Source organism: Pelophylax lessonae (assembly GCF_965119305.1).
Source record: "Pelophylax lessonae genome assembly, chromosome: 2".
In the NCBI taxonomy this organism is placed as follows: Eukaryota; Metazoa; Chordata; class Amphibia; order Anura; family Ranidae; genus Pelophylax; species Pelophylax lessonae.
Window position 1 is genome coordinate 560,909,354 of NC_138769.1, and position 26,776 is coordinate 560,936,129.

General features: G+C 49.5%; 1 protein-coding gene across 2 annotated transcripts in view; it reads left to right on the top strand.

Moving 5' to 3' along the window:
- ANKRD52 (ankyrin repeat domain 52) overlaps window positions 1–26,776 on the top strand; it is a 223,126-nt gene that overhangs the window by 122,752 nt on the left and 73,598 nt on the right. For both annotated transcript variants that reach the window (XM_082245880.1, XM_082245879.1), the window contains 3 exons: window positions 6,942–7,019; window positions 7,509–7,620; window positions 7,728–7,799. In XM_082245880.1, coding sequence (XP_082102006.1) covers window positions 6,942–7,019; window positions 7,509–7,620; window positions 7,728–7,799 — 262 coding nt within the window. The remainder of the gene's footprint in view (window positions 1–6,941; window positions 7,020–7,508; window positions 7,621–7,727; window positions 7,800–26,776) is intronic.

The window sequence follows — 26,776 nt, forward strand, 5'->3', positions numbered from 1 at the left end:
CAAGCACGTGTTAGTTGTGCCAAAGCGCTTTAAACGCCAGTATCCTTTTGCTGAAAAGGTTTCCAACCGTTGGACGGTGCCACCTAAAGTGGACCATCCTGTCTCCAGATTAAACAAATCTACCCTTGTGCCTGTGGAAGATTCTCTGGTCTTTACGGACCCGGAGGACATGCGGGTTGAATCCCTTTCCCTCCATCTTCACGTGTTGGCAGGTTACATTTTGAAACCGGTTTGTAAGTTTTAGTCTCACAGACGGTGCGGAATGGATTAGGGGTTTTGCGGGAGTCTTTGGACCCCGAGACTGTTCCTCCAGAACAGCTGGAATTTTTGGACCAGGCGATCCAGGCTCTGGTGTTCTGTCTGATGCGTCTATGGATGCGGTTCCCCTGGTGGCCAGGGTCTGGGCCATGGGCATTGCCTTGAAATGCATGGTTTGGCTGAAGATCTGGTCGGCTGACCAAGCTTCTAAGAAGGCCCTAGCTGACCTCCCTTTTCTGGGACAGCGTTTGTTTGGCGACTTATTGGATGAGTTGATCACAGGCTTGACTGGCGGGAAGAGTATTCTTCTTCCTCAGTCCTCCGAGGGTAAGACTCCCCGTACTAAGCGGGGGCCTTCTTTTACTGCTTACAAGCGGTTAATTCGTGCCTCTGGGGCGCAACAAAAAGGTAAGCCGTTCAGAGCTTCTGGAGGGGCTAAAAAGCATTGGGGCAAACCCAAGGCCGGTCAGTCAGGTGCTGCTGACAAGTCATCTTCAGCATGAAGGGACACCTGCGCTTCTTTCGGTACACCTGGACTTCCTTCTCACCTGTCTCCAGGGCATTTGAAGGATCTGCGGGAGGCTGTGCAAGATCTCCTGGCTCAAGGGGTGATTGTGCCGGTTCCTCCACAGGAACGCTCTCAAGGCTTCTATTCAAACCTGTTCACCGTGCACAGAAAAGAGGGCAAGGTGTGCCCAATTCTGGACCTCAAAGCTCTGAACCACTTTGTGTTGGTGCAGAAGTTTTGAATGGAGCCTATTTGGTCAGTGGTGGCATCATTGAATCAGGGAGATTTTCTGGCCTCCATCGATCTCAGATGTGTATCTCCACGTCCCCATTTCCGAGGGACACCAGCAATTCCTCCGCTTTGCGGTGGCAAAGGAGCACTTTCAATTTGTGGGCTTACCCTTTGGTCTCGCCTCAGCTCCCAGAGTATTTACCAAGGTCCTGGCCCCAGTGCTGGCCTTGTTACGTCAGCGCGGTGCCTCAATTGTGGCATATCTGGACAATCTCCTGTTGCAAGCAGATTCCCACTCAGCTCTGCTGGGCAACATCTCTATCACTATTCAGACCCTTCAGGAATTCGGGTGGATGATCAATTTAAACAAATATGCTCTGACGCCTTCAGTACAGGCTGACTCTCGACTCTGCTCTGGTGAGGGTTTTTCTTCCCCTGGACAAACTTCATAAGCTGCAATAAACAGTCAGGTTGCTTCTGATGGAGGCCAATCAGTCCTCCTTGCGGGCTTGCATGCGGGCCCTGGGTCTGATGGTGTCGACCTTCAAAGCAGTCCTGTTTGCTCAGTCTCACTGGAGACCTTTGTAAAAGGAGATTATGGCGAAATGCAACAAAGATCCTCGGTCACTGGACCAGAGGATTCCCTTGAGCCATCCTACAAAGGCGGCTCTTTCTTGGTGGCTCCGGTCTCCTGTCTTGTCGGGGCAAGTCCTTCCTGCCAGTGTTTTGGATGGTGGTCACCACCTGACAGGCTGGGGTGGAGTGCTGGGGAAGCTCTGTGCCCAGGGGACTTGGGCGACGGAAGAGGCTTCTTTGCCGATCAATATTCTGGAGCTGAGAGCGATCAAGCTCTGCCTGCTTCACTGGACGATTCGGCTACGTGGCTTTCCGGTTCGGATTCAGTCGGACAGTGCCACAGCCGTGGCTTATATCAATCATCAAGAGGGCTGCTCTGGCAGCCAAGGAGGTGGCCGAGATTCTTATTTGGGACGGAAGTCAATGTTTCGGTTCTTTCCGCAGTCCACATTGCAGGTGTGGAGAATTTGGCCTGGCGGATTACCTGAGTCATCAGGTGTTGGATCAAGGGGAATGGTTCCTTCATCCGGAGGTGTTTCATCTTCTGTGTGTCCGGTGGGGGACCCCGGACGTGGATCTGTTTGCATCCCGCCTCAACAGGAAAGTTCAGTGGTTTGTGGCCAGGTCTCAGGATCCTCTGGCCGACGCCACAGACGCTCTGGTGGCTCTTTGGAGCCAGTATCGGCTGATTTATGCCTTTCCTGCACACGTACTCCTGCCGCGGTTTCTTCGCTGGGTGGCGATGGAAGGCATTCCGGACGTTCTGGTGGCATCAGACTAGCCTCAGCAGTCTTGATACACAGAGCTGGTAAAGATGGTCGTGGATCCTCCATGGCATTTTCCTCTGCGGGAGGATCTACTATCTCAAGGACGGCTATTGCATCCTGCTTTACGGTCTCTGTCTTTAACGGCCTGGCTGTTGAAAGCAAAGTGTTAAAGGATAGAGGTCTTTCTGACTGTGATTCTGACTCTTTTGAAGGTACATTTCTTGGTGTACTCGGTCCTTTAGGAAATCGGACTCTGTCCTTACAGACGGCCCTCGCAAGGTTTGGCTGCGTCCGCTGTGACCATTTCGAGATGGATCAAGCAGACGGTTGTTCAGGCTTTTTTCAGGCTATTCACTCAAGGGTCAGGTTCCTCCTTTCCCTGTGAAGGCTCATTCTACTAGAGCGCCGAATGCTTCTTGAGCTGTCCGCCATCAGGCCATGTTTGTAAGGCAGCGACTTGGTCATCTGTGCACACCTTTACCAAATTTTACAAGGTGGTTTAGCCTTTGGAGTTTGGACAGACGCAGCACCCGCCCCTCTGATGAGGTTGGTTTTTGTGTCTTCACTGCTTGCAACTAAACTGATTGTTTGTTTGTTTTTTTTTTGTTTTTTTTTACCGCTTGCCGATCGTCTCACGACTATTTACTGCGGCTGTCAGCCCCTCACAGGCAAAGCGACGTAGGACCACGTCGCTAGCCTGTGACGCTCTAGGGAGCGAGCGCGCGCTGCCGGAGGTGCGCTCCCGCGCGGTCACGACACCCCCCCCCCCCCCCTCGCGCTGTCCGCCGGGCACTCGCGATCGTCCGTTACACCGGAAGAAAGGCAGGCGGCTAATGTAAACAAAGCCGCCTGTCATTCTTCCCTGTGTAAGAATGGAGATCACACGGTTCTACTATGTAGGACCGTTGATCTCTGTTCTTACACTAGTAGCCACAGCCAATCACAGAAACACGCCCCTAGGGACACACTTAACCCCTCCCTCTCCAATAGAGTTAACTCCTTCACTGCCAGTGTCATTTTTACAGTAACAGTGCATATGTATAGCACTGATTTCTGCAGTAATGTCACTGGTAACCCCAAAAGTGTCAGAAATGTCATCTGTCCGCCGCAGTCCCGCAAAAAAAAAAACAATCGCAGATCGCCGCCATTACTCGTTAAAAAAAAAAAAAAAAAAAAAAACAACAAAAATGACAAAAATCTTTCCCTTAGTAAACGCAATAACTTTTGCGCAAACCAATCAAAATACGCTTTTTGGGATTATTTTTTTTTTTTTTTACCAAACATAGGTAGCATAAAACAAATTGGCCTAAAATGTTAAAAAATTTTGATTTTTACATTTTTTTTTTTTTGGGGGGGGAATTTCATATAAAAAAAAATGTGAAAAAATATTGTTATTTTTGCAAAATTGATGCTCTTTTTTTGTTTATAGTGCATGATCAAAAAATCGCACAGGTGATCAAATACCACCAAAAGAAAGCTCTGTTTGTGGGGAAAAAAAAGGACATCAAATTCGTTTAGGTACAGCGTCGCACGACCGCACAATTGTCCGTTAAAGTCACGCAGTGCCGAATCGCAAAATAGACCCTGGTCAGGAAGGGGGTGAAATCTTCCGGGGCTTAAGTGGTTAACGGATACAAAAAAAGTGCCCTATTTTTTTTATAAAATGTGAACCTATCGTTTAACTGGGAGGCCTATTTTGCTAATTGCAAGTCTCTTGGGGTTCCTCCCCACAAGTTTTAAGTTGCCCACATTCTTGCTCCAAAGGAGCGTGGATCGCTGACTGGCCCTCAGTATGGTTAAGGGCCGGGTCACTGTCAGCCACTCTTTTTCGCCATCCTTTGGCTCCCTTTTGGGATTGTCCAGTATACCTCTTTTCGGCTTTGGTAACCATTTCTTCAGTCTGTTGAGTGTCTGGGCTTGTGGCTTTGTATTAGGACAAGGTGGTTCTTTATCCTAAGTTGCCTTTTTGCCAACATGGTGTCAGCCTTTTCATCTCCCCTATGATATTTTCTTACCTACTTTTTGTCAATATCCCTCTCAGCCGAGTGCAGCGATGACTCTCCATTGCCCTGATGTGGTCAGAGTCGTTAGAGTTGTGCTGTTGGCGACAGTGCTATTCAGAAGTCTAAATCATTTTGAAGGGTCCTAGACAAGGTCTTTGGTTCCCAATTACTGTGCATTCTACCAGGGCACCTAGCACGTCCTGGGCATTTCATTATTCTGCTTTTGTTCAGGTTTGCAAGGCAGCTGCTTGATCCCCAATCCACATTTTGCTCAGGTTTTCTAAGGTGGGACGTAGCTGCCTCAGTGGATCGCAGCTTTGGCCGAAAGGTTTTGAAGGCAACAGTTTGTGTTCCACCTGGGGTTTCTTCCCCAGGCAGGGCCCAGCCCTTTTATTTATTTTAGGCACTGCTTTGGGATGTCCCATTCATGAAGAAGCAAAGCTGTGTCCTTCAATTAATGATAGAGAAAATTAGATTTTTATTCTCCCTGTGAAATCCTTTTCTTTGAGTTCATTGAAGGACACCGCACCTGTCTAGTCTTTTTTTTTTTCCAGTGTTTTTTGTGTTCTTGTCTTGTACTGTAAAAGGTTGGTTTGGTCACCATCAGAGCATTGCCCCTCAGTCGTGCTTTTAGTTTTAAGTTGCACCTAGCATCCTGCACTCTTAAGGTGGTGGCATCAAACCTATCTGTTAAGAAGTAAAGCTGTGTTCTTCTTAAACTCAGAGTAAAAAAACTCCAGTTTTTGGACATAGGCCTACAACCCTCATATTCTGACCTCACCAGGCTGTCTGTTTTATGAGCAGAGAGGCCCCTCTACTCTCGCTTCCTTGAACAAACTGGCCTTGGCATTGGTCGACATCTCTTACCCACCTAGTACTGGAAAAGATCATATTGCTCCTGTTTAGTTGTATTTCCTCTTAATGTTTTCCTTCCCACATATGCAGTCTGTAGGTACTTGCCTGCCCATCCTAGAATACATTTTTAATAAATATAGGACTACTCTACAGACTCTCATCCATAAAACTCCAGCATCCCCTAATGCCCTGATATTCACTGATATGGGATATTTACAGTTATGTGCTGGGGAATAGTTGTATCCCTAGCACATGTGACTTACTGCTGGCGTTTACTGCTGTGGGTACTGCTGAGAGTGAGGAGCGGCACTGGAGAAAGCATGCAGAGCTGATGCATTCTGTATCTCTCGGACTCCTCTCACAGGCGGAGTGCATTTGATATCACTCCACCTGTGACAGGATGGAGTAGGAACTATACAGGAAGCATTGGCTCCGTTCTGTCGCAGCTGACACCGACAGCAGGGACATCGCGCGGCACTTGTTAGGGAGCCGCAGCCTGCGGGAGAGTCTTGTCGCAGTGTACCCTAGGCCGATAATTCTAGTTGCCAATGCGACCTGGCGCCTGGGGTTTGTCAAGCCCTGTGATGGATCACTTCTCCCACACTTGGTAATCTTTCATGGGAGGTAGTTCTCACCTAGCGTGGTGATGGGGAACCCCATCCTAGAACTTGTTTTTTCTCACGCTGCACCCTCTTCTGTTTTGTAATTGCAGAATACCCAACCCTGGTACCCGGCAGGTCTTGGTTAAGACTTGTATATCTTCCTAAACTCGTGGCACTTCTTGTGCACTCCATTTTGAAAGAAGTTGCATTTCTTGTTGCTTTTGCAATTTTCTGTACTTTTTTAGATGCCATTGCCCACACAGAGCCCTCCTTTGTGTTCAAAGAGGTTATTTGCCCTGAAAGGAACTTTCTTCTCTGTTAATCCTAACAGCCATAGTTCTTCCTTGCCTCCGTCTGTGTTCTTTCTTGTCTCCTCCTGTTTCTTCAGCTTCATGTGGATAAAGCATCCTGGAATCCAAACCTTCATTTCTGAAAATGGGGTACTTGAGTTCCTTACAGCATCTTGCATTGGTTCTTCTCAAGAGTTGCAGGGCCCCAGCCTGTTTTTCTGTTAATGTTTTCAAAACAGTTTTTTGACAGTTGGCTCTTCTGATCCGTGCACCTGTTAACTGTTTAATGGGGTCTGTTGATGCCTCTTGCTCTTCCTGCGGGCCTATTGCTGCAGTTTTGGCTGTTTTTGTTTCCCACCCCTCAATATATAGTTTGACACCCCACGAGCTAAGCATTCCTTCTTGCATCCTGCACTGTACGATTAAGATAATAGGATAATGTACCTGTAAATTTCATTATTTGGGATACAGGTCCCTCCCCTCTTCCTCTGTAATCTCCTTATTGCTTGCTTTAAAAAAAAAAAAATGGAGCCTCAGAGTGGGCCCCTTATGAGTTTTATATGGGAACACTAGGCGACAGTTACCAGCAAAGCTTTTGTAAGTGTCCAGTCACCTGGTAACTCATGGTTGCCTTAAAGTTTTTTTCTTTTTTACTGGAGTAACAAAACATCCTTGTGTGTTGTTTGGAACATTTGTGTAAGCTTGGATTTATAGAATACTGGAAGAGGTGGTGAAATATGTCAACTCAAATTAGGAATAAATTACGTATCTCAGATGAACAAAGGTATAACCATGTTTATGTTCTGAACAACTCTTTATTGTGGTTTTTTTTTTTTTTTTTTCTCCTTCAGATCAACAGACTCTAACTCTGTCACAAGACAGGAGTCAGGAGAAGATGAGAAAGCTTCACTGGAAAAGGAGGCTTTCATGTAGGTGTTTTCTTAAAGTGGTTCCAAATTCTAAACATTTTGCTTTAAGGTAAAAAAAATGTTTAGGTACCAGTATGCCCCCTCACATCCCCTCCATCCTTATATTTAGCCCTGTCTTGAGCCAGTGGTGTACCCATCTGTAGCGGCTCTCTCCCTTCTCTCCCAGGCTTGGCTGAGAATAGCGGGAGCCATTTCCCGAGGGACCGAGTTGCACTTTCTGTGTCTTTGAACACAGGAGCCAGCGTGGTTTGGTTTGGGATCCTGCTTGCAGGTGTGCCACTATAGGCAGTTAATCTCTATGGTGGCACACAGAGAAGGAGAAGCCAGGAGCAAAAGCGGGGGACCTGCTCTGTTCAGAGCCCTGATTCTCTTCTGTTTCTTATAAAAAAAAAAGTTGAAAGGGATTGTAATGCAAACATTGCAATCAATAACACAATTATAGCTATCCCTTTTTGATAGTATTTCTGTAATAGATTTCATTTCTTCCAGTGCCTTAGAATACCTGCTGGACAACAATGCCGACCCTTCACTTCGTGATAAACAGGGATATGCTGCTGTTCATTATGCAGCTGCTTTTGGCAACAGACAGAACTTGGAACTAGTGAGTGTCTATTACTTTTGTTTATCACCTAATGCTAATAATCCTTGTATTGATGGCATACAACTCCGCTCTTTATTCCTGATTGAAAATGTCTTTGTGTATTCCAGCTCCTAGAGATGTCATTTAACTGCCTGGATGATGTGGAAAGCACTGTACCAGTTAGCCCTTTGCACTTAGCTGTAAGTATGTTTCTCTTTTGATTACTTGTTGACTCTTCCTAATAGTGCTGTTCAGCTGAATTGCGTTTTAAAATTTAAAATTTTAAATGCCTGAAGTGTATTTTGCACAGTAGCTCATGACAAATTTCTTCCCCACTACTGCTATCTTCAGCTAGTAAGGGGTGTATTTATAGTAAGCAATGCATTTATTTCTTTATAAATCCAGTCTGGTTTTTCTTCTCTCACAAACTATCCTTTAGCTCTGCAGCAGGTGTTAGATATTTGATAAACCATAAGTGAGCAAACAGTAAGTGCTGCTTGTTTCTGAGAATTTGTGGCACTCAAAAAGTTTATGGAAGCATAAGGTCCAGCAAAGCCAAGCTCCTCCCTTGCTAACACAGCTGTTCTTGAGAAAAGGAAGTCATAGTACCAACTCGCCATTCTTTGGCCAAAATGCTTCAGAAAGAGAGGCGCTTGCTAGGCCCCTGTACTTGTAAAATTTTCATGCCCAAGGATTCTTGTGTGTGCTTTTTCTTCTGTGTTTCCTTTGTTTGTTCTAGCTACAAAATAAATAGCGTAAATAACTACCCCTAATGGCTGATGCTGCCTTCTAAAACTAGAAATGCACATATGTTAACACAAAGTCCTAAAGTTGTACAGCAGGCTGAATGCAGCAATGCATCATACCAACATCCACCAAAAGCTAATATATCTGTTTTGCATTGACCTACCCTTTTTGTGTATATGCTTAAAGTAAGCCTGGGCTTTGCCCTTGTCCTGGCTATAACTGCTCCGGCTGGCAGGAAATGAGATTACAAGTATTGAGATTTACTCAACTAAGCAAAATGTAAATTTTTTTTAAAAAATATTTTAACTGTACAGTACACAGAGTTGACATTTCATAGACCCTGGGTTGTAGACTGGTACCTTCAGGTGATTGCAAACTGGCATGCTTTTGAGGGCATCTCCCTATAACCCTACCCCATTCTTCAGATTTGTGCTATAGATTTAAGGGGGTTTGACTTCTCTCTTACAGAGAAATCGTCCTTGGCTTAACTAGCTTATTTTTTTACTTTTGGATTCTTCAAACAGTTCTTCGAAAATCTCTTCATGGTCTTCTAAAATAATAGAAGCTAAAATAATAGAAGCAGGGTATCTAGAGCAGTACCTCAACAACCTTGGTAAAACATTGGGAGCCGTACCGGGACCTCACACCATAGAAACAGCTTGCCAAAATGTTTTTTTGGGCACTGGATCCTGCTTGGCACATATTGTGATGCTTGAAACAACCACACTGTCTTTTTCCAGTGCCGCCTGTATTTCTCCTGAGGTTACCCATGGGATTTTCCTTGTCTTCCCAACAATTCTTCTAGCAGTTGTGACTGCAATCGTTCTCGGTCTACCTGACCTTGGCTTGTTATCAAGAGATTCCTAAATTTTCCCCTTCTTAATAGGTGATTGAACAGTACTGACAGGCATGTTTAAGGCTCTGAATATCCTTTTTCTCTTATGTCCTCTGACAGTCGCCACTCACTCATACAGTCTTCACCAATGGGTATTGACCTCTTATCCATAGGAGCAAGCTAGGCATAAGACTTGTTAAAAACAAAGTAATTTACATAGACACACCTATGGGGGCTGTCCCACTGGTCCAATACCCCCCTGCAATCAGCCATCCCAACTCAGTTTGTCTTCTGCCTAGTTAGGAGTGAGATAGGCTCTCCCTGTGCTGGGGCTACAGTCTCAGCCTTTTCTTCTGTTCTTATGATTTTATTTCTGAAAAATGTGTTTTTTCTTTGCACTACTAGCTGTTTATTTTATCAGCGTTTAGTTAGTCACTTCTTCAAGATGATGACGGCGTTGTGGAGCTGGGAGTCGCATTGGTCGTCCTGGTGTTCCAGGACAGTGGGCCTTATGGAATCCCAGCCCGCCATCGAGCGTTTAGCGGGCTATGTGTTCTCGCCCTGGCTCCGCAAACGACCCATCCCTCTCCTCAGGAATGCAGCCTGCGAGGTGGCTACCTCGCCTGGGCGTCTCCCCACGGTTCTCCATACACTGCTAGCATCCTGCGTTTTTGGCTGACGGCACCCCCGCCATCTGAGGGTGGGAGGTTTACCGTCGATGAGAGGCACCCCACGCCGTCGGGTACGGTAAGTACACTCTGTGTGGGGCCTCTGTCTGTGGCTGGCAGTCCTGTGTGTCTGTGTTATCCCCTCATGTCTGTGCGTTTTTGGGCTCCCTGATCCCGGTCCCTGCGGGGGCTCTCTCACAGCTGGTGCGCTATGTGGGTTTGTGGGGGTCCCTCTCCTATGTCACTTTATGGTGCTTTTGGAGGTGTAGACACGTGCGGCGACCGTTGCAGGGTTAAAAACCGCCGGTCCGCCATTTTAGGTGTGGGCAGCATGCTGGCTTCACCGTGGGCGCTTATACAGCAGTGTATGTAGTGTGTTTTGGCGCCTTGCGGCGCCATCTTGTGTGTGGCAATGTGTTTTTTGCACGTGTTCTGAGCACGTTGGCGGCCATGTTACCGAAGCCTCCCATTACTTTCTATGGGCAACCTATTTTCCTTGGTCTGAAATCCTAGTTCAGCCTATTGCGGTGACATCACTTCCTCTTTCTGCATAGAGGAGATCGGCAGGCGTGTAGCTAACACTTGTGGGGTCTGTCTGGCTGTCTTTTTTGTGGGAATACCTCTGGCTGTCAGCTTATTCCTGCTTGGGGGGTCGTTTTGCATAGTCCCTCATAGCGGTGTACTGCGGAGGATCGCGGTGCACTTAAAGGGCCAGTACTTAAAAAAACTTTTTTTTTTTTTATTATGGAGTCCCAGGACTGCAAATTTCCCCCAGCCTTGATGGAGGGTTCAGGGTCATCTGAATCCTCTGCACTTGCGACTTTGACGTCAAAAGTGGATTTTCTGATGTCCGCACAGCGTACTGGAAAAAGGCCTAGGCTCTCTCTTTTTCATCTGATTCTGAGTCTGACATGGTTGCCGTAGGTAGCGTGCCCCTTGAAGGGTCTCGCTCTTCTCAGTCTGAGGGGGAGGCGGAGGTTGTGGGGGTGGATGATTCCCCCCCTGGGAGGACCGCACAGCTATGGATGCGCTGATCCTTTCCATTAAGGAAACACTACATTTAGAGGATGAGCCCAATAATCTGGGGATAGTGTCCTCTTTTGGTACACACAGATCCCGTAAGGCGGTGCAGGTTTTTCCTTGCCCCACTGAGTTTCACGCAACTGTGAATGAACAATGGCGTAACTTAAAGCGCACTTTTGTGGTGCCCAAAAAGTTTCAACTTCTTTACCCCTTTGCGTCTCCTACGGATTCGCGCTGGTGTGTGGCTCCTACTGTGGATCACACTGTGGCCAGGTTAAACAAGGCCACTCTAGTACCCACCAAGGATTCTCTGGTGTTTAGGGATCCTACGGATAGGAGGCTGGAATCTCTCTTGCCTGCCATGCTTACATGGTGGCGGGTTCCATGCTGAAACCTATCTTCGCCTCTGTAATGGTGGCTCAAGCCGTGGCGGATTGGACCAAGGTGCTTAGACGCACCCTCGTGGCTGATTCTGCTCCCCCTACTACACTGGAGATGGTGGACCAGATTTATCAAGGGGTCATGTATTTGTGCGATGCGGCCTTAAATGAGGCCCCGTTAGCTGCGCGCCTATCCAGTGTCGCGGTGGTAAACCATCGCCTGATTTGACTGAAAGTTGGTCTGCTTACCATACTTCCCGGAAAACGGTGTCCGACATCCCCTATGCGGGGTCTCGCCTTTTTGGGGAATCCCTGAATGAGTTGGTTAAGGGTGTCACTGGCGGCCAAAGCACTCTGTTGCCCCAGTATCCTATGGGTAAGTCTTTCCGCGGTAAGCGGCGCCCCTCCTTTAGACCAAACCAGGGGCCCTTTTGTTGAGACCAAACCAGGGGCCCTTTTGTGCCTTCAAGGCGCAGGGCAAGGGGAAACCCTTCAAGGGCCACAGTGGTCAGAGAAAGCCCTGGGCGGGCAAGCCAAAAGCAGCCCAGGCTGGTGCGGCAGCCCAGTCCGCCACTGCCTGAAGGGGCGCCCTCACCCGTTTCAGGGATGGGGGGGACGTCTGCGTGGTTTCCTCCAACCTTGGCTGCTCCGGATTCCGGACAGGTGGGTTCAGGAAATAATTTGATCGGGTTACAAGATTGAATTCCTTTCGCGACCAGCGGACAGATTCTTTCCCTCAAATCTTCATTTGACCCCAGATCGGTTGCAAGATCTGCATCGAGCGGTGCAGGATCTGCTCGCCCAGGGGGTAATCGTCCCGGAACCGGGACAGATTTCGGGGGTTTTATTCAAATCTGTTCACTGTGCCCAGAAAGGAGGGCATGGTGCGTCCGATTCTGGACTTGAAAGCTCTGAACCGCTTCGTGCGCGTTCAAAAGTTCCGCATGGAATCGCTCTGCTCGGTGGTGGCCTCTTTGAGTCCGGGAGATTTCCTGGCCTCCATCGACCTGAAGGATGCGTATTTACACATCCCCATATTCAAGGGTCATCAGAGGTACCTCCGATTCGCTATCACGGAGGAACACTATCAGTTTGTGGCATTACTTTCGGTCTCGCTTCGGCTCCAAGGGTCTTTACCAAAGTGCTGGCTCCTGTTCTGGGCCTATTGAGGGCACAAGGCATTGCGGTCTTGGGATATCTGGACGATCTCCTGTTAAGATCCAGTGCCAGTCAGAGCCTGATGCGCGATCTGTCCACCACGGTTCAGACGCTCCAGGAGTTCGGATGGACCATCAACGTTCAGAAGTCGACTTTGTCTCCTTCGGTTCGTCTCCCATACTTGGGAATGGTCCTGGACTCTGCCCAAGCGAAGGTGTTTCTGCCGGAGGACAAGCTCCGGACCCTGCAGAACGAGGTCGGGTCCCTCAGGGACAACGAGTCTGTCGCTCAGGACCTGTATGCGGTCCCTGGGTTTGATGGTGTCAGCCTTCGAGGCGATACCGTTTGCTCAGTTTCACACGCGGGCTCTCCAAGCGTTGATCCTGGCCAGATGGGACAGGCATCCTCAGTCCTTGGACCAGAGGGTGTCTGAGTCGCCAAACCAGATTGGATCTTCTGTGGTGGCTCCAGTCTCCGGCTGTAGCAGAGGGGAAATCCTTCCGGCCGTTGCTGTGGACGGTGATTACCACGGATGCCAGCCTGTAGGGCTGGGGTGGCGTCCTGGGCAACCTGTCTGCCCAGGGCATTTGGTCGGCGGAGGAGTCCTCTCTTCCGATCAACATCTTGGAGTTGAGAGCGATCAGGCTGTGCCTGCTCCATTGGTCATATCGTCTTCAGGGCCGCCCTGTACGGGTGCAGACGGACAATGCCACTGCGGTGGCTTACATCAACCACCAAGGGGGCACCAGGAGTGCCCGGGCGGCCCAGGAAGTGACCAGCATTCTGTCCTGGGCCGAGACTCACGTCCCGGCGATCTCGGAAGTTCACATTCCGGGTGTGGAGAATTGGCAGGCCGATTATCTGAGCCGCCAGACCCTGGACCAGGGGTAATGGTCCCTGCACCCGGAGGTGTTTCAAATGCTGTGTGCAAAATGGGGATCCCCGGACGTAGATCTGTTCGCGTCCCGGCTAAACAACAAGGTGGGAAGGTTCGTGGCAAGAATGCGCGATCCTCTGGCAGACGCTTCGGATGCGCTGGTGGTGCCTTGGCACAGATATCGTCTGATGTATGCCTCTCCTCCGATTGAGTTGTTGTCCAGGTTCCTTCGCAGGTTGGTCTCGGAATCAACGTTGGTGTTTCTGGTGGCACCAGACTGGCCGTGCCGGTCTTGGTATGCGGACATCATTCAACTAGCCGTCGAGCCTCCATGGCGGCTCCTGTTACAGGACGATCTGTCTCAGGGACCGATCTTCCATCCTGCTTTGCAGTCGCTGGCTTTAACGGCGTGGCTGTTGAAAGCCAGGTCCTGAGAGACAGGGGTCTCTCCTCGGAGGTCATTCCTTCCTTGCTAAAAGCAAGGAAGGCCTCGTCTGGAAAGGTTTATTATCTTACCTGGAAGGCTTATTTTGCCTGGTGTGAAGCCAGGGGCTTCCCTCCTCGGTCCTATTCGGTGGCGAGGGTGTTGGCCTTCCTACAAACTGGTGTGGACCAGCGCCTTGCGTTGACCACTATTAAGGGCCAGTTGTCTGCACTGGCAGTTCTTTTTCAGCGCCCCTTGGCGTCTAACTCTCTGATTCGCACCTTTGTTCAAGGTGTGCGTCACTTGGCCCCTCCTCGGAGGGCGCCTCTACCTCCATGGGACTTGAACTTGGTTCTGTCCGTGCTACAACGTTCTCCCTTTGAAAACATCAGGGAAATTTCTTCGCCTCTGCTGTCTAAGAAGGTTGCCTTTTTAGTGGCGATCCCTTCTGCCCGCAGAGTGTCGGAGTTGGCGGCCTTGTCCTGCCGCTCCCCTTACCTGGTGGTTCATAAGGATAAGGTGGTCTTGCGACTTAACCAGTCTTTTCTTCCAAAGGTGGTTTCTGACTTTCACTTTATGAGGACATTGTTTTGCCTTCGCTCTGTGCGAATTCCAAACATCTTAAGGAGTTTGCTTTGCATTCCTTGGATGTTGTCAGGGCGATCAGGGTTTACCTGTCGTCCACTGAATCCTTTCGGAAGTCGGATTCTCTTTTTGTCCTTCCTGTTCGATTAAGGAACGGGTTCCCCCCTTCCCTGTTAATGCACACTCTACCAGAGCGGTGAGTGCGTCCTGGGCCTTCCGGCATCAGGCTTCGGTGGCCCAGGTGTGCAAGGCTGCGACTTGGTCGTCTGTGCACACCTTTTCAAAGTTCTATAAACTTGATGTTCTGGATTTAGCAGATGCCTCTTTTGGCCGCAAAGTTCTGTGTGCGGCAGTACCTTAAAGGGACCCTAGTTTTGCAGGGCCCTGACTGTTTGTTTGGGGTTGTTGTTTTCCCCTTGTTTTTTTGCTTTCCTGGGTTATTCCTCCAGTTGAGCTTTTATGTTACCGGAGGATACCTTTCTGTTCACGTAAGGTTCCTTTCTCTGCTTTGGGTGCTGCGTTGCCTTTTCTGACGGTTGCGTTTCCCACCCCACATGTCTACACTGCTTTGGGACATCCCATTGGTGAAGACTGTATGAGTGGGTGGCGACAGTTGCCCCCCCCCCCCCGCCCCTCTATTGGGGTTCTTTGGACTTTAACTGCTTGCTACCAAACTGAGTTGGGATGGCTGATTGCAGGAGGGTATTGGACCAGTGGGACAGTAGCGCCCTAAGCAGCATGGTCCGGTAAGTACAGTCCCCCCCGTCTGGTTAGCGGACGTGTGCTCCTCCATAGGTGAGTAGGACCCTCGGGTACCCATACCTCCTACCACCCTCCTCCACTATGAGGGGGTCACCTGGGACCTTTCCCTTCCTACCCTGACCTCTCCCTACCCTGGGCTCCGGACCCCCGGGACACTTTTAGTGGGGGGGGTCCCCCTATGTAAGTCGCCTCAGGTGCTATACATGTTGGGGGGGGGGGCGGCCTCGGAAGGGGGGTACATGGTTGCACTTCATACCGTTACCTTGGGAGGGTGGGGGGGGTGTGTCATCCGCCAGGATGTTCCCTGCCAGGATGACCCCTGCCAGGATGACACCTGCCAGGGCCCCCAGGCCTGTTACTAGGGTAGGCCTCACTAGGCCCGAGGTCACGTGCTCATCGGCGTGAAGCCACCAATATGCCGTGGCCTGCAGCCTTAACAGGCCTCAGCAGCCTGCCTGGGTATCCCTATCACTGTAATGCTGGGGGCCATTTTGCTGGAGCCGGAGACAAAACCGCACAGGAACTTCTGGCTCTTGTGGGCGGGGGCGTTTCCTCCTACCTTCTCTTCTCCATGCTGCTGATGGCCCTTGCTGTGTTCTCCATGTGGTAATTACTCTATTGGAGTTTAATTACCCTGGCCTTAACCTTTTCATCTTCAGAGGGGTTTCAGGCCTGTAGGTGGCTTAGGATTATCCCCCCAGGTAGCGCTGGGTGCATCGCGATTGCCTCTTAAAGGCGCAGTGCAGACTTGCTGGGACCTGTGGTGCCTTTGTAACCTCACTTAGCCTCAGGGGCGTTGATATTTGGCGATTGGGCGCAGATTGCTCCCTCTTAGGCCATTGCTCCTGTTTTCAGGAGAAGCTTCTGCTTAACCCATTGCGGTGCAGGTTCTGGTGTTTCCCCGTTTCCCTGTCTGCACTTTACATTCTTACTGTGCAATCCTACTGTTTGGCCATATGTCTAAGATGGATACCCCAAGTTTGTCTGCGACCCCCGATGATACGTATCGTTGAGGCCCGCTATTGATGTTCATGAGATGACTTTATTGTCTGTGATGCAAGAAATGTCCAGAAAAATGGACAAAGCATTTTCAAAGAAACGCCCTCGGCCCTCGCCTGTCTAATCTCAGATTCTGAAGCCGATATGGTCGCCAGCGACGCAGACCCCCTTTTGGAGGATGCGTCCCTGCATTCAGATTTTTCTGACGCGGAAGAGGATGTTTCGACACCTGCCTTGGCACAGGAAAAGGCCCTGGTAGATGCTTTAATATTCTCAGTGAGGGACACCCTAAAAATCACGAATGCGTTTTCTCAATCGCAAGGAGCCTTGGTATCATTTGGATCCCTTGGGGCAAAGAAATCGGCGAAGGTTTTCCCTTGTCCCGAAGTCTTGTCTGCCTTAGTGGAGGAACAATGGCGGCGACCAAATTGCTCGCTTGCAATTCCCAAACTTTTGGCTAGACGCTACTCGTTTGAGGAAGCATTCTTAAGCAAATGGACGGTCCCCCCCTCAGGTGGACCCCCAGATATGCGGTATTCACAAGGCCACAGTTTTACTGGTGGCAGAATCCTCATCTCTCCCTGAACCGGTTGACAGACGTATTGAGGTCTTATCCCAACACCTGTATACAGTAGTAGGATCTATTCTCAGGCCTGCCCTGACTACTATTCTAGTCTCTCAGACTATGTTTGAACGGGTAAAGGTTCTGAGAGAGGCACTGATGGTAACCCCATTACCGTCATCTGCCCTGGAACTCGCTGACCAATTATCGCACACTCTGCAATTTGTATGCGATTCTAACCTGGACGTTCTGCTCCTCGCTGCCAGAGCGTCAGTGGTAGGTGTGCTCATCAGACGTGCGACCTGGCTAAAGTCCTGGTCGGCCGACCAGGCTTCTAAGAAGCTTTTGGCGGATCTTCCCTTTTTAGGGTGATCGCCTTTTTGGTTCCTCCCACCCACTTCAGGGGTGGGAGATGTGTCTGTTACTTCCTGGATCCTCGTACCTCACAGTTGCACGACAGGTGGGTCCACGAGGTAATTCAGTCCGGGTACAAGATAGTTTTGTTCCCATCCGCCAGACAGATTTTTTCCCTCCAATCTTCAGCTGTCCCCAGACCGCTTGCGGGGCTGCAGTAAGCGATTCGGGATATGCTGTCACAAAGCGTGATTGTACCAGTTCCTCATCAGGAAAGCTTTTGAGAGTTCTATTCAAACCTGTTTACTGTTCCACGGAAGGAGGTCAAATTGCGTCCAATCTTGGACCTCAAAACTTTTAACTGCTTTGTGCGCGTCCAGAAATTTTGCATGGAGTCCCTGAGGTCAGTGGCGGCGTTCTTGCATCAGGGGGACCTGCTGGCCTTGATCGATATCAAGGATGCCTGTCTCCATGTCTCTTTTTGCCAGGGTCATCGATTCCTCCGCTTAGCGGTGGGCAAGGACCATTTTCAATTTGTGGCAGTATGGTTTGGTCTCACCTCTGCTCCCAGGGTTTTCACCAAGGTGTTAGCCCCTATCCTGGCTCTGCTACGACAGAGGAATAGCGATTCTGGGGTACATGGACGATCTTCTCCGAGTGGACTCGTCTGTGACATTGGAACGGGATTTGGAGGTGACCATTCACACTCTGAAGCATTTCGGTTGGAATCTCAACCTTCAGAAAAATGCCATGGTTCCAACAACCAGACTGGAGTATCTAGGGATTATCCTAGATTCAGCAAAGGTATTTCTACCTCCTGTGAAGTTACAGAAGTTAAAGGAAGCTATTCTGTCGCTGCTGGCTTGCCACCTGGTGTTCTCAGGTCATCTATGCAGGTGCTGGGCCTGATGATGTCCTCCTTTGAGGTTGTACCATATGCTCAGGCCCACACGAGACTTTTGCAACAGGAGATCCTTGTCAAATAGGACAAGGATCTTCTATCCCTGGACAGTCTGATTCGTTTGAGTCGGAGATCCAAGGACTCCCTGAATTGGTGGCTCAGCTCTCCGAATCTTCTCCAAGGGAAATCCTTCCTTCAGTATTCTGGACGGTGGTGATGACAGATGCCTGTCTGACCGGTTGGGGAGGGGAGTGCTGGGCACCCTAATTGTTCAAAGGGCCTGGACGTTGGAAGAGTCCAAGCTCCCAATCAACGTTCCGGAACTGAGAGTAATCAAGTTGAGCCTGTTCCACTGGACGGACAATCTCAAGGGGTGTTCTGTCTGAGTTCAGTCTGACAATGTCACGGCAATGTCAATCATCAAACGGGCACCACGAGTGCCCCTGGCGGCTCTTGAGGTAGCCGAGATCCTGCGCTTGGCATAGGACTACGTCCGAGCCCTATCCGCCGTGTATGTTCCCAGCATAGACCATTGGCAGGCGCGGACTACCTGAGTCGTCAAACCTGGGATCAGGGAGAGTGGTCCCTGCATCCACAGGTGTTCCACCAGCTGTGTCTCCGGTGGGGACCACAGATGTGGACCTGTTCGCCTCCAGACAAAACAGGAAAGTTTCAAAGTTTGTGGCTTGGTCCAGAGATCCTCTGGCTGATGCAGTAGATGCCCTGGTGGCTCCCTGGAACTTGTACGGGCTAATTTATGCTTTTCTTCCTCTGAAACTTTTATCTTGCCTGCTACGCAGGGTCGAGTTGGAGGGGATTCTGGTAATTCTAGTGGCTCCCGTTTGGCCCCGGAGATCCTGGTACGTCGACGTGATTCGGCTAAAGGTCACAGGTCCGTGGACATTTCCTCTGCTGGAAGATCTTCTATCTCAGGGTCTGATCGTCCATCCTGCTTTACAGTTGCTGGCTTTAACAGCTTGGCTGTTGAGAGTAAGGTGTTAAAAGGACAGGGGTCTGTCTGATTCTGTGATTGTGTCTGAATGAATCCGCGCTAAGGATGTCAGAGGATAAATTGGGTGTGTGCACAGGTAAGCTGCAGCCTCCCTTAAACTATAGCCGGAAAGCTATATAAGTATGTATGTAAATTTGAAGGGGATGGCGCTGCTTGTTCTATAAGGTGCAAATAGGTATATAAGAAATATAAAAAATATTGTGTGTTAAAACACAGATATGATTGAGGAATAAGTATATAAATATATGATGCAAAGGTAAAACTCAATGATCGAGGTAAAAGATCAAGATAAGATGGTATTAGGAATATAAAAAATGAATATAAAAAATGACCACCAGAGGGCGTAATACAAAGTGCAAGGTGCTACAATAAATGGGTATGTCCTCGTATATACCTAGAATAATATATAATAAATTTGTCACAGTACAATTGAAAAGAAAGTAACCTTAAATGATTAAAAAATGCTGATAAATAGGTGATAATATAAATGGTGATAAGTGAAATGGCAAATAGTGCTAAGTGAATCCTAAATAGATAGTGGAAGTGTACAAGAAAAATAGTGTTAAACAAAATAACTAACTAAGGATTTGGTCTTTGTTGAGACACCTCTTTTTTTGACACTTGAGTTGGTGATAAGAAAAGCACATTAATTTATCACTATTAAGTGTGTTTTGGAGGATATACTCACTAACCCGTTAGGATTTGTTCTAAGTTTTTGTTTACAACATATTCACCTTTTATCTATTGTTTTTAACCTGCACTTTTAATAAAATAATTTCTCTGTCGCTCATTGACAGACGTAGTCCTCCTTGATTAATATCAACTCGGGTTATACTGCCCTCTACAGGAGCAGGACTAGACAGGAAAGAAAACGTTCTGGCCACACCCTAGGGGCAGTCCCAGAGGGTATATCCTCTCACTTCCTGCTACAGCAAATCAGTTTTCTCTATCGCTCATTGACAGACGTAGTCCTCGGTGATTCAACACCCTCGGGTTATGCTGCCCTCTACAGGAGTAGGACTAGACAGGAAAGAAAATGTTCTGGCCACACCCTAGGGGCAGTCCCAGAGGGTATATCCTCTCACTTCCTGCTCTAGCAAATCAGTTTTTTTCTGTCTAGTTAGGAGTAAGGACCTAGATACCTTGCTGGGATCTTCTGTCCTGGCAGGATTTTTTTCTTAGAAAAGATTTTTTAGACCGCTTTTTTTCTCCAGTGTTCCTGTGAGATCTTCAAGCAAGAAAGCTGAACTGGGCAACAGGCTGGATGTTGAGATCCAGTGGTCACCCCAGTTCAGCCTACGAGCGCGTGCAGGCCATAGCTCCGCGCTGGGTCGGCCGCGACATAGTCCCACTGGACGGGGACTGACCCTGCGAGTTAAACGTCTCACTGAAACGCCAAAGACCATGAGTCACGGCGTCCGTATTGGTCGACAGCCCTCCTACCTCGGTGGAGAGGGGTACTGTCAGGAGTTGGCGCCCGCCTGGTTCCGGTATGGTGAGTAGTATGTTCCCCCTTTCCCCCTGACGGGTCCTGTGGTGAACGCGGGCCCCTCTCTGTAATGGTAAGGATGGGTTCACCTCTATCCTATAACATGTCACAGATCCCCCTAATTGAGTGTGATTTTTGTGTACAAGAAGCCAGGAGGCTTGGTTTGGGAGCTGACAATCTAATTGTAAAAATGTGAAAATGATTGTAGTCAGTGGCAGTACTAGAACTTTACTGTGATAGTATAAGGTATCCTACCTGTCAGTAGCCACAGGGCGATGTCTATACATGTATACTGCATTCCAGATCATTCCTCCAGCTAAGCAGATGCCTCCCGACGGCCACAGACCGCATACGGCCCGCCAGGGTCCGGTACCGCCGACCACGCTGACCACCATGAGGGTGAAGGGTTGTGAGGCCGAGATCCTTCTGCAGACATGCCGCTATTCTGTGCAGGCCGCCGCCATTGTCTGGTAGATCGCACGAGGCCGCCATTTTGGTGTAGCCTCGTGTCTCCAGCATGGGGGCGGCCATGTTTGAGGTGACTCAAACACCTCATGGAGCCAGGGGGAGGCGCCGGCAGGCGTGTTAAGGGGCGGAGCCGCCTCCTTTACCCAGGAAATAGGGCCAAAGACTTCCTGTCTGTAACAAGACAAGCACTGAGCAAGCTGATGAAAACTTCTGTGCATCAGGGATGAGCCTTGGGGTCTCTCTCTCTCTCTCTCTCTCTCTCTCTCTCTCTGTGGGGTCCAAAAAGGCAGGTAACACTGAGGGGCGCTGTTGCGACTGGGGGACACAAAAAAAAAAAGAAAAAAGTTTTTTACTTTGTCATTTTTTGTCGCTGGCAAGTGTCTTGTATAATCATTGACCCTGCTGCATAGGTATCCCCACCTGATCCCCTCAAGGTGGCCGCAGGACCCTCCAGTACCCCACTTGTTTTTAATGCATTATCGGCAGTTTTGGAGTCTTTGGTATCCCGGGTGGAGGTGGCCTGTCAGGGACGGGGGTCAAGAAGCGACCCCCGCCTACCCCTATTGTTTATCAGATACTTCAGATACGGATTCGGAGCTAGTCAATGCAGTTGCAGGTCCCTCTTAGGGGGCTGTTGTCTCAGGTAATATCTCCTCAGCAGTGAGGAGCACGTTTCTGCCTCCGCCATAGCACAAGAGTGGTGGATGCACTAGTTGTGTCCGTCCGGGAAACCTTTAGTCTTGAGGTTACAACGGCAGAGGTAGCTGAGACTGAGATTCCTTTTTGGTACTACCAAAAGGGCAAAGGATTTTCCATTACCCAAATGGGGTCGTTTTGAAACGAACCCCTGTTATTTCCAAACGCATGGCTAGGTGCTATCCGTTTGAGGAATTCCTCTTTATAGGATAGACGGTACCACCTGCTGTCTTGCCACAGACTGTTAGGATAAAAGGACCTCGTAACTAACAAGGACCTTCCTTTTCTGCTCATAAAGAGTTGTTTGTTCCGCGAGGGCGGGCGATAAGGCGAAACCCTCCAAAGCCCCTTTAGTGGGGTTTCAAAGGGTGCTGGTCGGCTAAACAAAAAGTCCGGCTCAGCCAAGCCTGAAGATACAGCCTGATGCGCCCCTAACCCATCTCTGGGGTGGGGGGGATGTCTTCACCGGTTTCTGGAGGACACAGGATCGAGTTTCGATCACTTCCACCGGTGCGATTCTTCCCTTCTAACATTGAACGGTTTCAGGGGTTCTATTCAAACCTATTCACAATGCCCAGGAAAGAGGGCAAGGTGCGTCCAAATCTGGACTTGGGAAGAAATAGAGTCCATCCGTACAGTGGTGGCCTCCCTGCATCAGGGGGATTTCCTGGCGTCCATAGACATTTAGGAGGCCTATCTTTATATCCCCATCATCGCAGGACATCGTTTTTTCGCTTTCCCAAAGATCATCCCTGGTTCCCACCAGGAGACTGAACTATCTGGGCCTAAGGTTGGATACATCCTGGGCAAGAGAGTTTCTCCTTGCGGAGAAACTCCAGAAGGTTCAGTCAACGATTCGGATGTTGCTGTCCGTCAATTGGCTGGGACTGATGGTGGCCTTCTTAGAGGCAGTACCGTATACCCAGTCTCATACCCGAATTCTCCTGAAGGAGATTCTTTTTTAATGGAATCAGAATTCCGATTCCCGGGACAATCTGATCCGGTTGAGCGAGCGGACCAGGAAGTCTCCGATGCTCAACCAGGGGAAGTCATTTCTTCCGATAGTATCCAGATTACCAATAAGGGTATCGGAACTGAGAGCGATCAGATTTTGTCTGATTTACTGGATCGAGCAGCTCTAGAGCAGCCCGATTCGGATCCAATCGCATATGGCCTCTTCATCCAGAGGTTTTTCACTAGCTGTCCCTTCATTGGGACATCCCGGATGTGGATCTGTTGGCACCTTGGCTTAACAGGAAGGTGCGGAGGTTTGTAGCTCGCGCCGCGATCCTCTAGCGGACGCAGCAGAAACGCTGATTGCCCCGTGGGGGCAGTATCAGCTACGGCATGCCTTCCATCCTCTCAAGTTGCTGCGGGAACTTCTTCGCAGGATAGAGGTGGAGGGAATTCCAGTTATTCTGGAAATTCCGGACTGACCTCGTCGAGCCTGGTACGCCGACTTGGTGAGGCTAGTCGCGGACGCTCCTTGGAGACTTCCTCTCAGGGAGGATTTGCGGTCTCAGGGACCGATCTTCCATCTTGCTTTACAGTCGCTGGCTTAATGGCCTGGCCATTGAGACCCAGGTACTGAAGGACAAGGGAGTGTCAGCTTCAGTTATTCCTACCTCCAGTTAAAGCAAGGAAAGCGACTTCCAGCACATGGAAGTCTTATATTGCATGGTGTGAATCTATTGGATTTCCCCCACATACCTATTCGGTGACCCGAATTTTGGTCTGTCTGCAACAAGGGGTTGAGCAGAAACTATCCTTGAGCACGATCAAGGGTCAGGTTTTCGGCGTTAGCAATCTTCTTTCAAGAAACCTTTGGCTAATCATTCCTTGGTGCGGAATTTCATCCAGGGGGTGCGACATCTGGCTCCGCCAGTGCGCGCACCCTTACGGCCTGGGATCTTAATTTAGTGTGGTCGGTTCTTCAGAAACTTCTCTTTGAAGATATTAGGGAGATTCCCTTGCTTACATTATCCCAGAAGGTGGCCTTCTTGGTGGCCATTACTTCTGTACGCAGGGTGTCAGAACTGGCCGCATTATCCTGTCGTTCCCCAGATCTGGTGGTTCATAGGGATAAGGTGGTTCTTCTTCCGAATCCATCCTTCCTTCCTAAAGTGGTTTTCGTAAGACGGACTCACTTTTTGTGATCACGGATAGCCCTTGAAGGGGGTTGCCTGTGTCTGCCGCGACCATATCTACATGGATCAGTCAGACGGTGGTACAGGCTTATTCTATTAAGGGTCGGAATCCTCCGTTCCCTGTTAGGGCGCACTTCACTCGAGCGCTCAGTACTTCCTGGGCCTATCGCCATCAGGCGTCAGTGGTCCAGGTATGTAAGGCGGCCACCTGGTCGTCGATACATACTTTTACAAAATTTTATAAGATTGATGTGATGGCATCGGCGGATGCCTCATTTGTCCGCAAGGTTTTGCAGGCCGCAATTTGAGGAGACCGGTGGTCTACCTCGGGGGTTTTTTTCTGTTGAAAAATTTCTGTTGAGTCTCATCATTGAGGATGAGCATTGTAAACTTCTAGTTGGCACCGGTTGGGCCTTCTAGATTGGATTTGATTTCCATTTTCCCACCCCTCATTTGTGGTACTGCTTTGGGACGTCCCGAGGGTGTTGAATCACCGAGGACTACGTCTGTCAATGAGCGATAGAGAAAAATGGATTTTGGTAAAATCTTACCGTAAAATCCTTTTCTCTTCGCTCATTGACAGACGTAGTACCCGCCCCTCTGTTTTTGAGTTGGGTTGGGTTAAATTCTCTAAACACTGCTTTGTGACATAACTGATTTGCTAGAGCAGGAAGTGAGAGGATATACCCTCTGGGACTGCCCCTAGGGTGTGGCCAGAACATTTTCTTTCCTGTCTAGTCCTACTCCTGTAGAGGGCAGCATAACCCGAGGGTGTTGAATCACCGAGGACTACGTCTGTCAATGAGCTAAGAGAAAAGGATTTTACGGTAAGATTTTACAAAAATCCATTTTTTTCTGTCTAGTTAGGAGTAAGGACCTAGATTCCTTGCTAGGATCTTCGGTCCTGGCAGGATTTTTTTTAGAAATACTTTTTTTAGACAGCTTTTTTTCTCCAGTGTTCCTGTGAGATCTTCAAGCAAGTACGGTGAAACTGGGCGACGGGCTGGATGTTGAGATCCAGTGGTCACCCCAGTTCAGCCTACGAGCGCGTGCAGGCCATAGCTCCGCGCTGGGTCGGCCGCGACATAGTCCCACAGGACGGGGACTGACCCTGCGAGTTAAACGTCTCGCCTGGACGCCAATGACCAGCAGAGTCACGGCGTCCGTATTGGTCGACAGCCCCCCACCCCGGTGGAGAGGGGTTCTGTCAGGAGTTGGCGCCTGCCTGGTTCCGGTATGGTGAGTAGAATGTTCCCCCTCTCCCCCTGTCGGGTTTGTTGGTGGACGCGGGCCCCTCTCTGGGATGGTCGGACACTCAGTTTCTGGGTCTCCCCTCTATCCTATAACAGGTCACAGATCCCCCAATTTTGAGTGTGATTTTGTGAATAGAAACCAGGAGGCTTGGTTTGGGAGCTGACGATCTAAAGTCACTATATGACTGTAAGGGTGACTGAAGTCAGTGGCAGACTACTAAAAGGCATTACCATGAGGATAGAGGTATCCTACCTGTCATAGTGTGTACACGGGCCGATGCCTATGCCTGAGTTACTGCAGCCACAGATCACTATCCCTCCAGAAAGCCGGTCACTTCCACAGGCCGCACAGCCTCCCGCAGGCCGAGGCATTCCCGTAGGCCGCACAGGCCGAATGCACACCTCCCGCAGGCCGCTGCTAGCTTGCAAGCCGCCGCTATCCTATACAGACCGCCACCATTTTTTCTTGCAGATCGCACGAGGCCGCCCTATTTGCGTAGCCTCGTGTCTCCAGCATGGGGGCGGCCATGTTTGAGGTGACCAAACACCTCGTGGAGTAATTGGGAGGCGCTGGAAGGCTGTAAAGGGGCGGAGCCGCCTCCTTGGCCCAGGGAAAGCAAGCCAGAGACTTCCTGTCTGTAACGGACAGTGCTGGAAGCAAGTTGATAAGAAACTTCTGTGCATCAGGTGAGCCTTGGGGTCTCTCTCTCTCTCTCTCTCTCTTTCTGAGGGGTCCAAGCAGGTAGACTGAGGGGCGCTATTGCGCTGGGGGACTAAGTTAAAAAAAGAAAAAAAAAATGTTTTTTTCTTGCAATTAATTTTTTTGTGTTTGCTGGCAAGTGTCTTGTTACATGAACCCTGCCACACATGTATCCCCCACCTGATCCCCTCGGGGTGGCCGCAGGACCCTCCAGTACCCCATTTGTGATGATGCATTATCAGCAGTTTTGGAGTCTTTGGTATCCCGGGTGGAGGTAGCCTGTCAGGGACGGGGGTCAAGAAGAGCGACCCCCGCCTACCCCTATGTCATCTGATACTTCAGATAAGGATTCTGAGCTGGTCATTGCAGCCCCTTTTCTGGGGTTGTTGTCTCAGGTACGGTCTCCTCAGACAGTGAGGAGGACGCTTCTGCCTCGGCCATAGCACAAGAAGCGTTGGTGGAAGCACTAGTTGTGTCTGTCCGGGAAACCTTAAATCTTGAGGTTACACCGGCAGAGGTAGCGGAGACTCATATTCCTTTTTTGGTACTAGCAAGCCTACCAAAATGGCGAAGGGTTTCCCTTGCTCAAATGGGGTCGTCCGTAAACGAGCCCCTGCTATTTCTAAACGCATTGCTAGGCGCTATCATTTTGAGGAATCCCTCATTACAAAGATGGACGGTACCACCAATAGTGGACTCACCGATTTCTAGACTAAATAAAGCCACTGTTATCCCGTTGGATTGACAGAATGGGCCCCACCCATCTCTAGGGTGGGGGGACGTCTTCACCGGTTTCCGGATCCAGGGCTTTCCAGAATCCCGGATAAAGGGGTTCGCAAGGTCATATGGTCGGGATACAAGATCGAGTTTCGATCACTTCCACCGGTGCGATTCTTCCCTTCCAATATTTCGACATCCCCGGGTCGCTTAAAAAGCTTTGCGGGGGTCAGCTTGATGCAACAAGCAGTGGTAGTTCCCATTCCTTGGAGGAGTTCTAGTCGAACCTGTTCACAATGCCCAGGAAAAAGAGCTAGGTGCGTCCAATTCTGGTCTTGGAAGAGATGGAGTCCATCCATACAGTGGTGGCCTCCCTGCATCAGGGGGATTTCCTGGCATCCATAGACATTTAGGATGCCT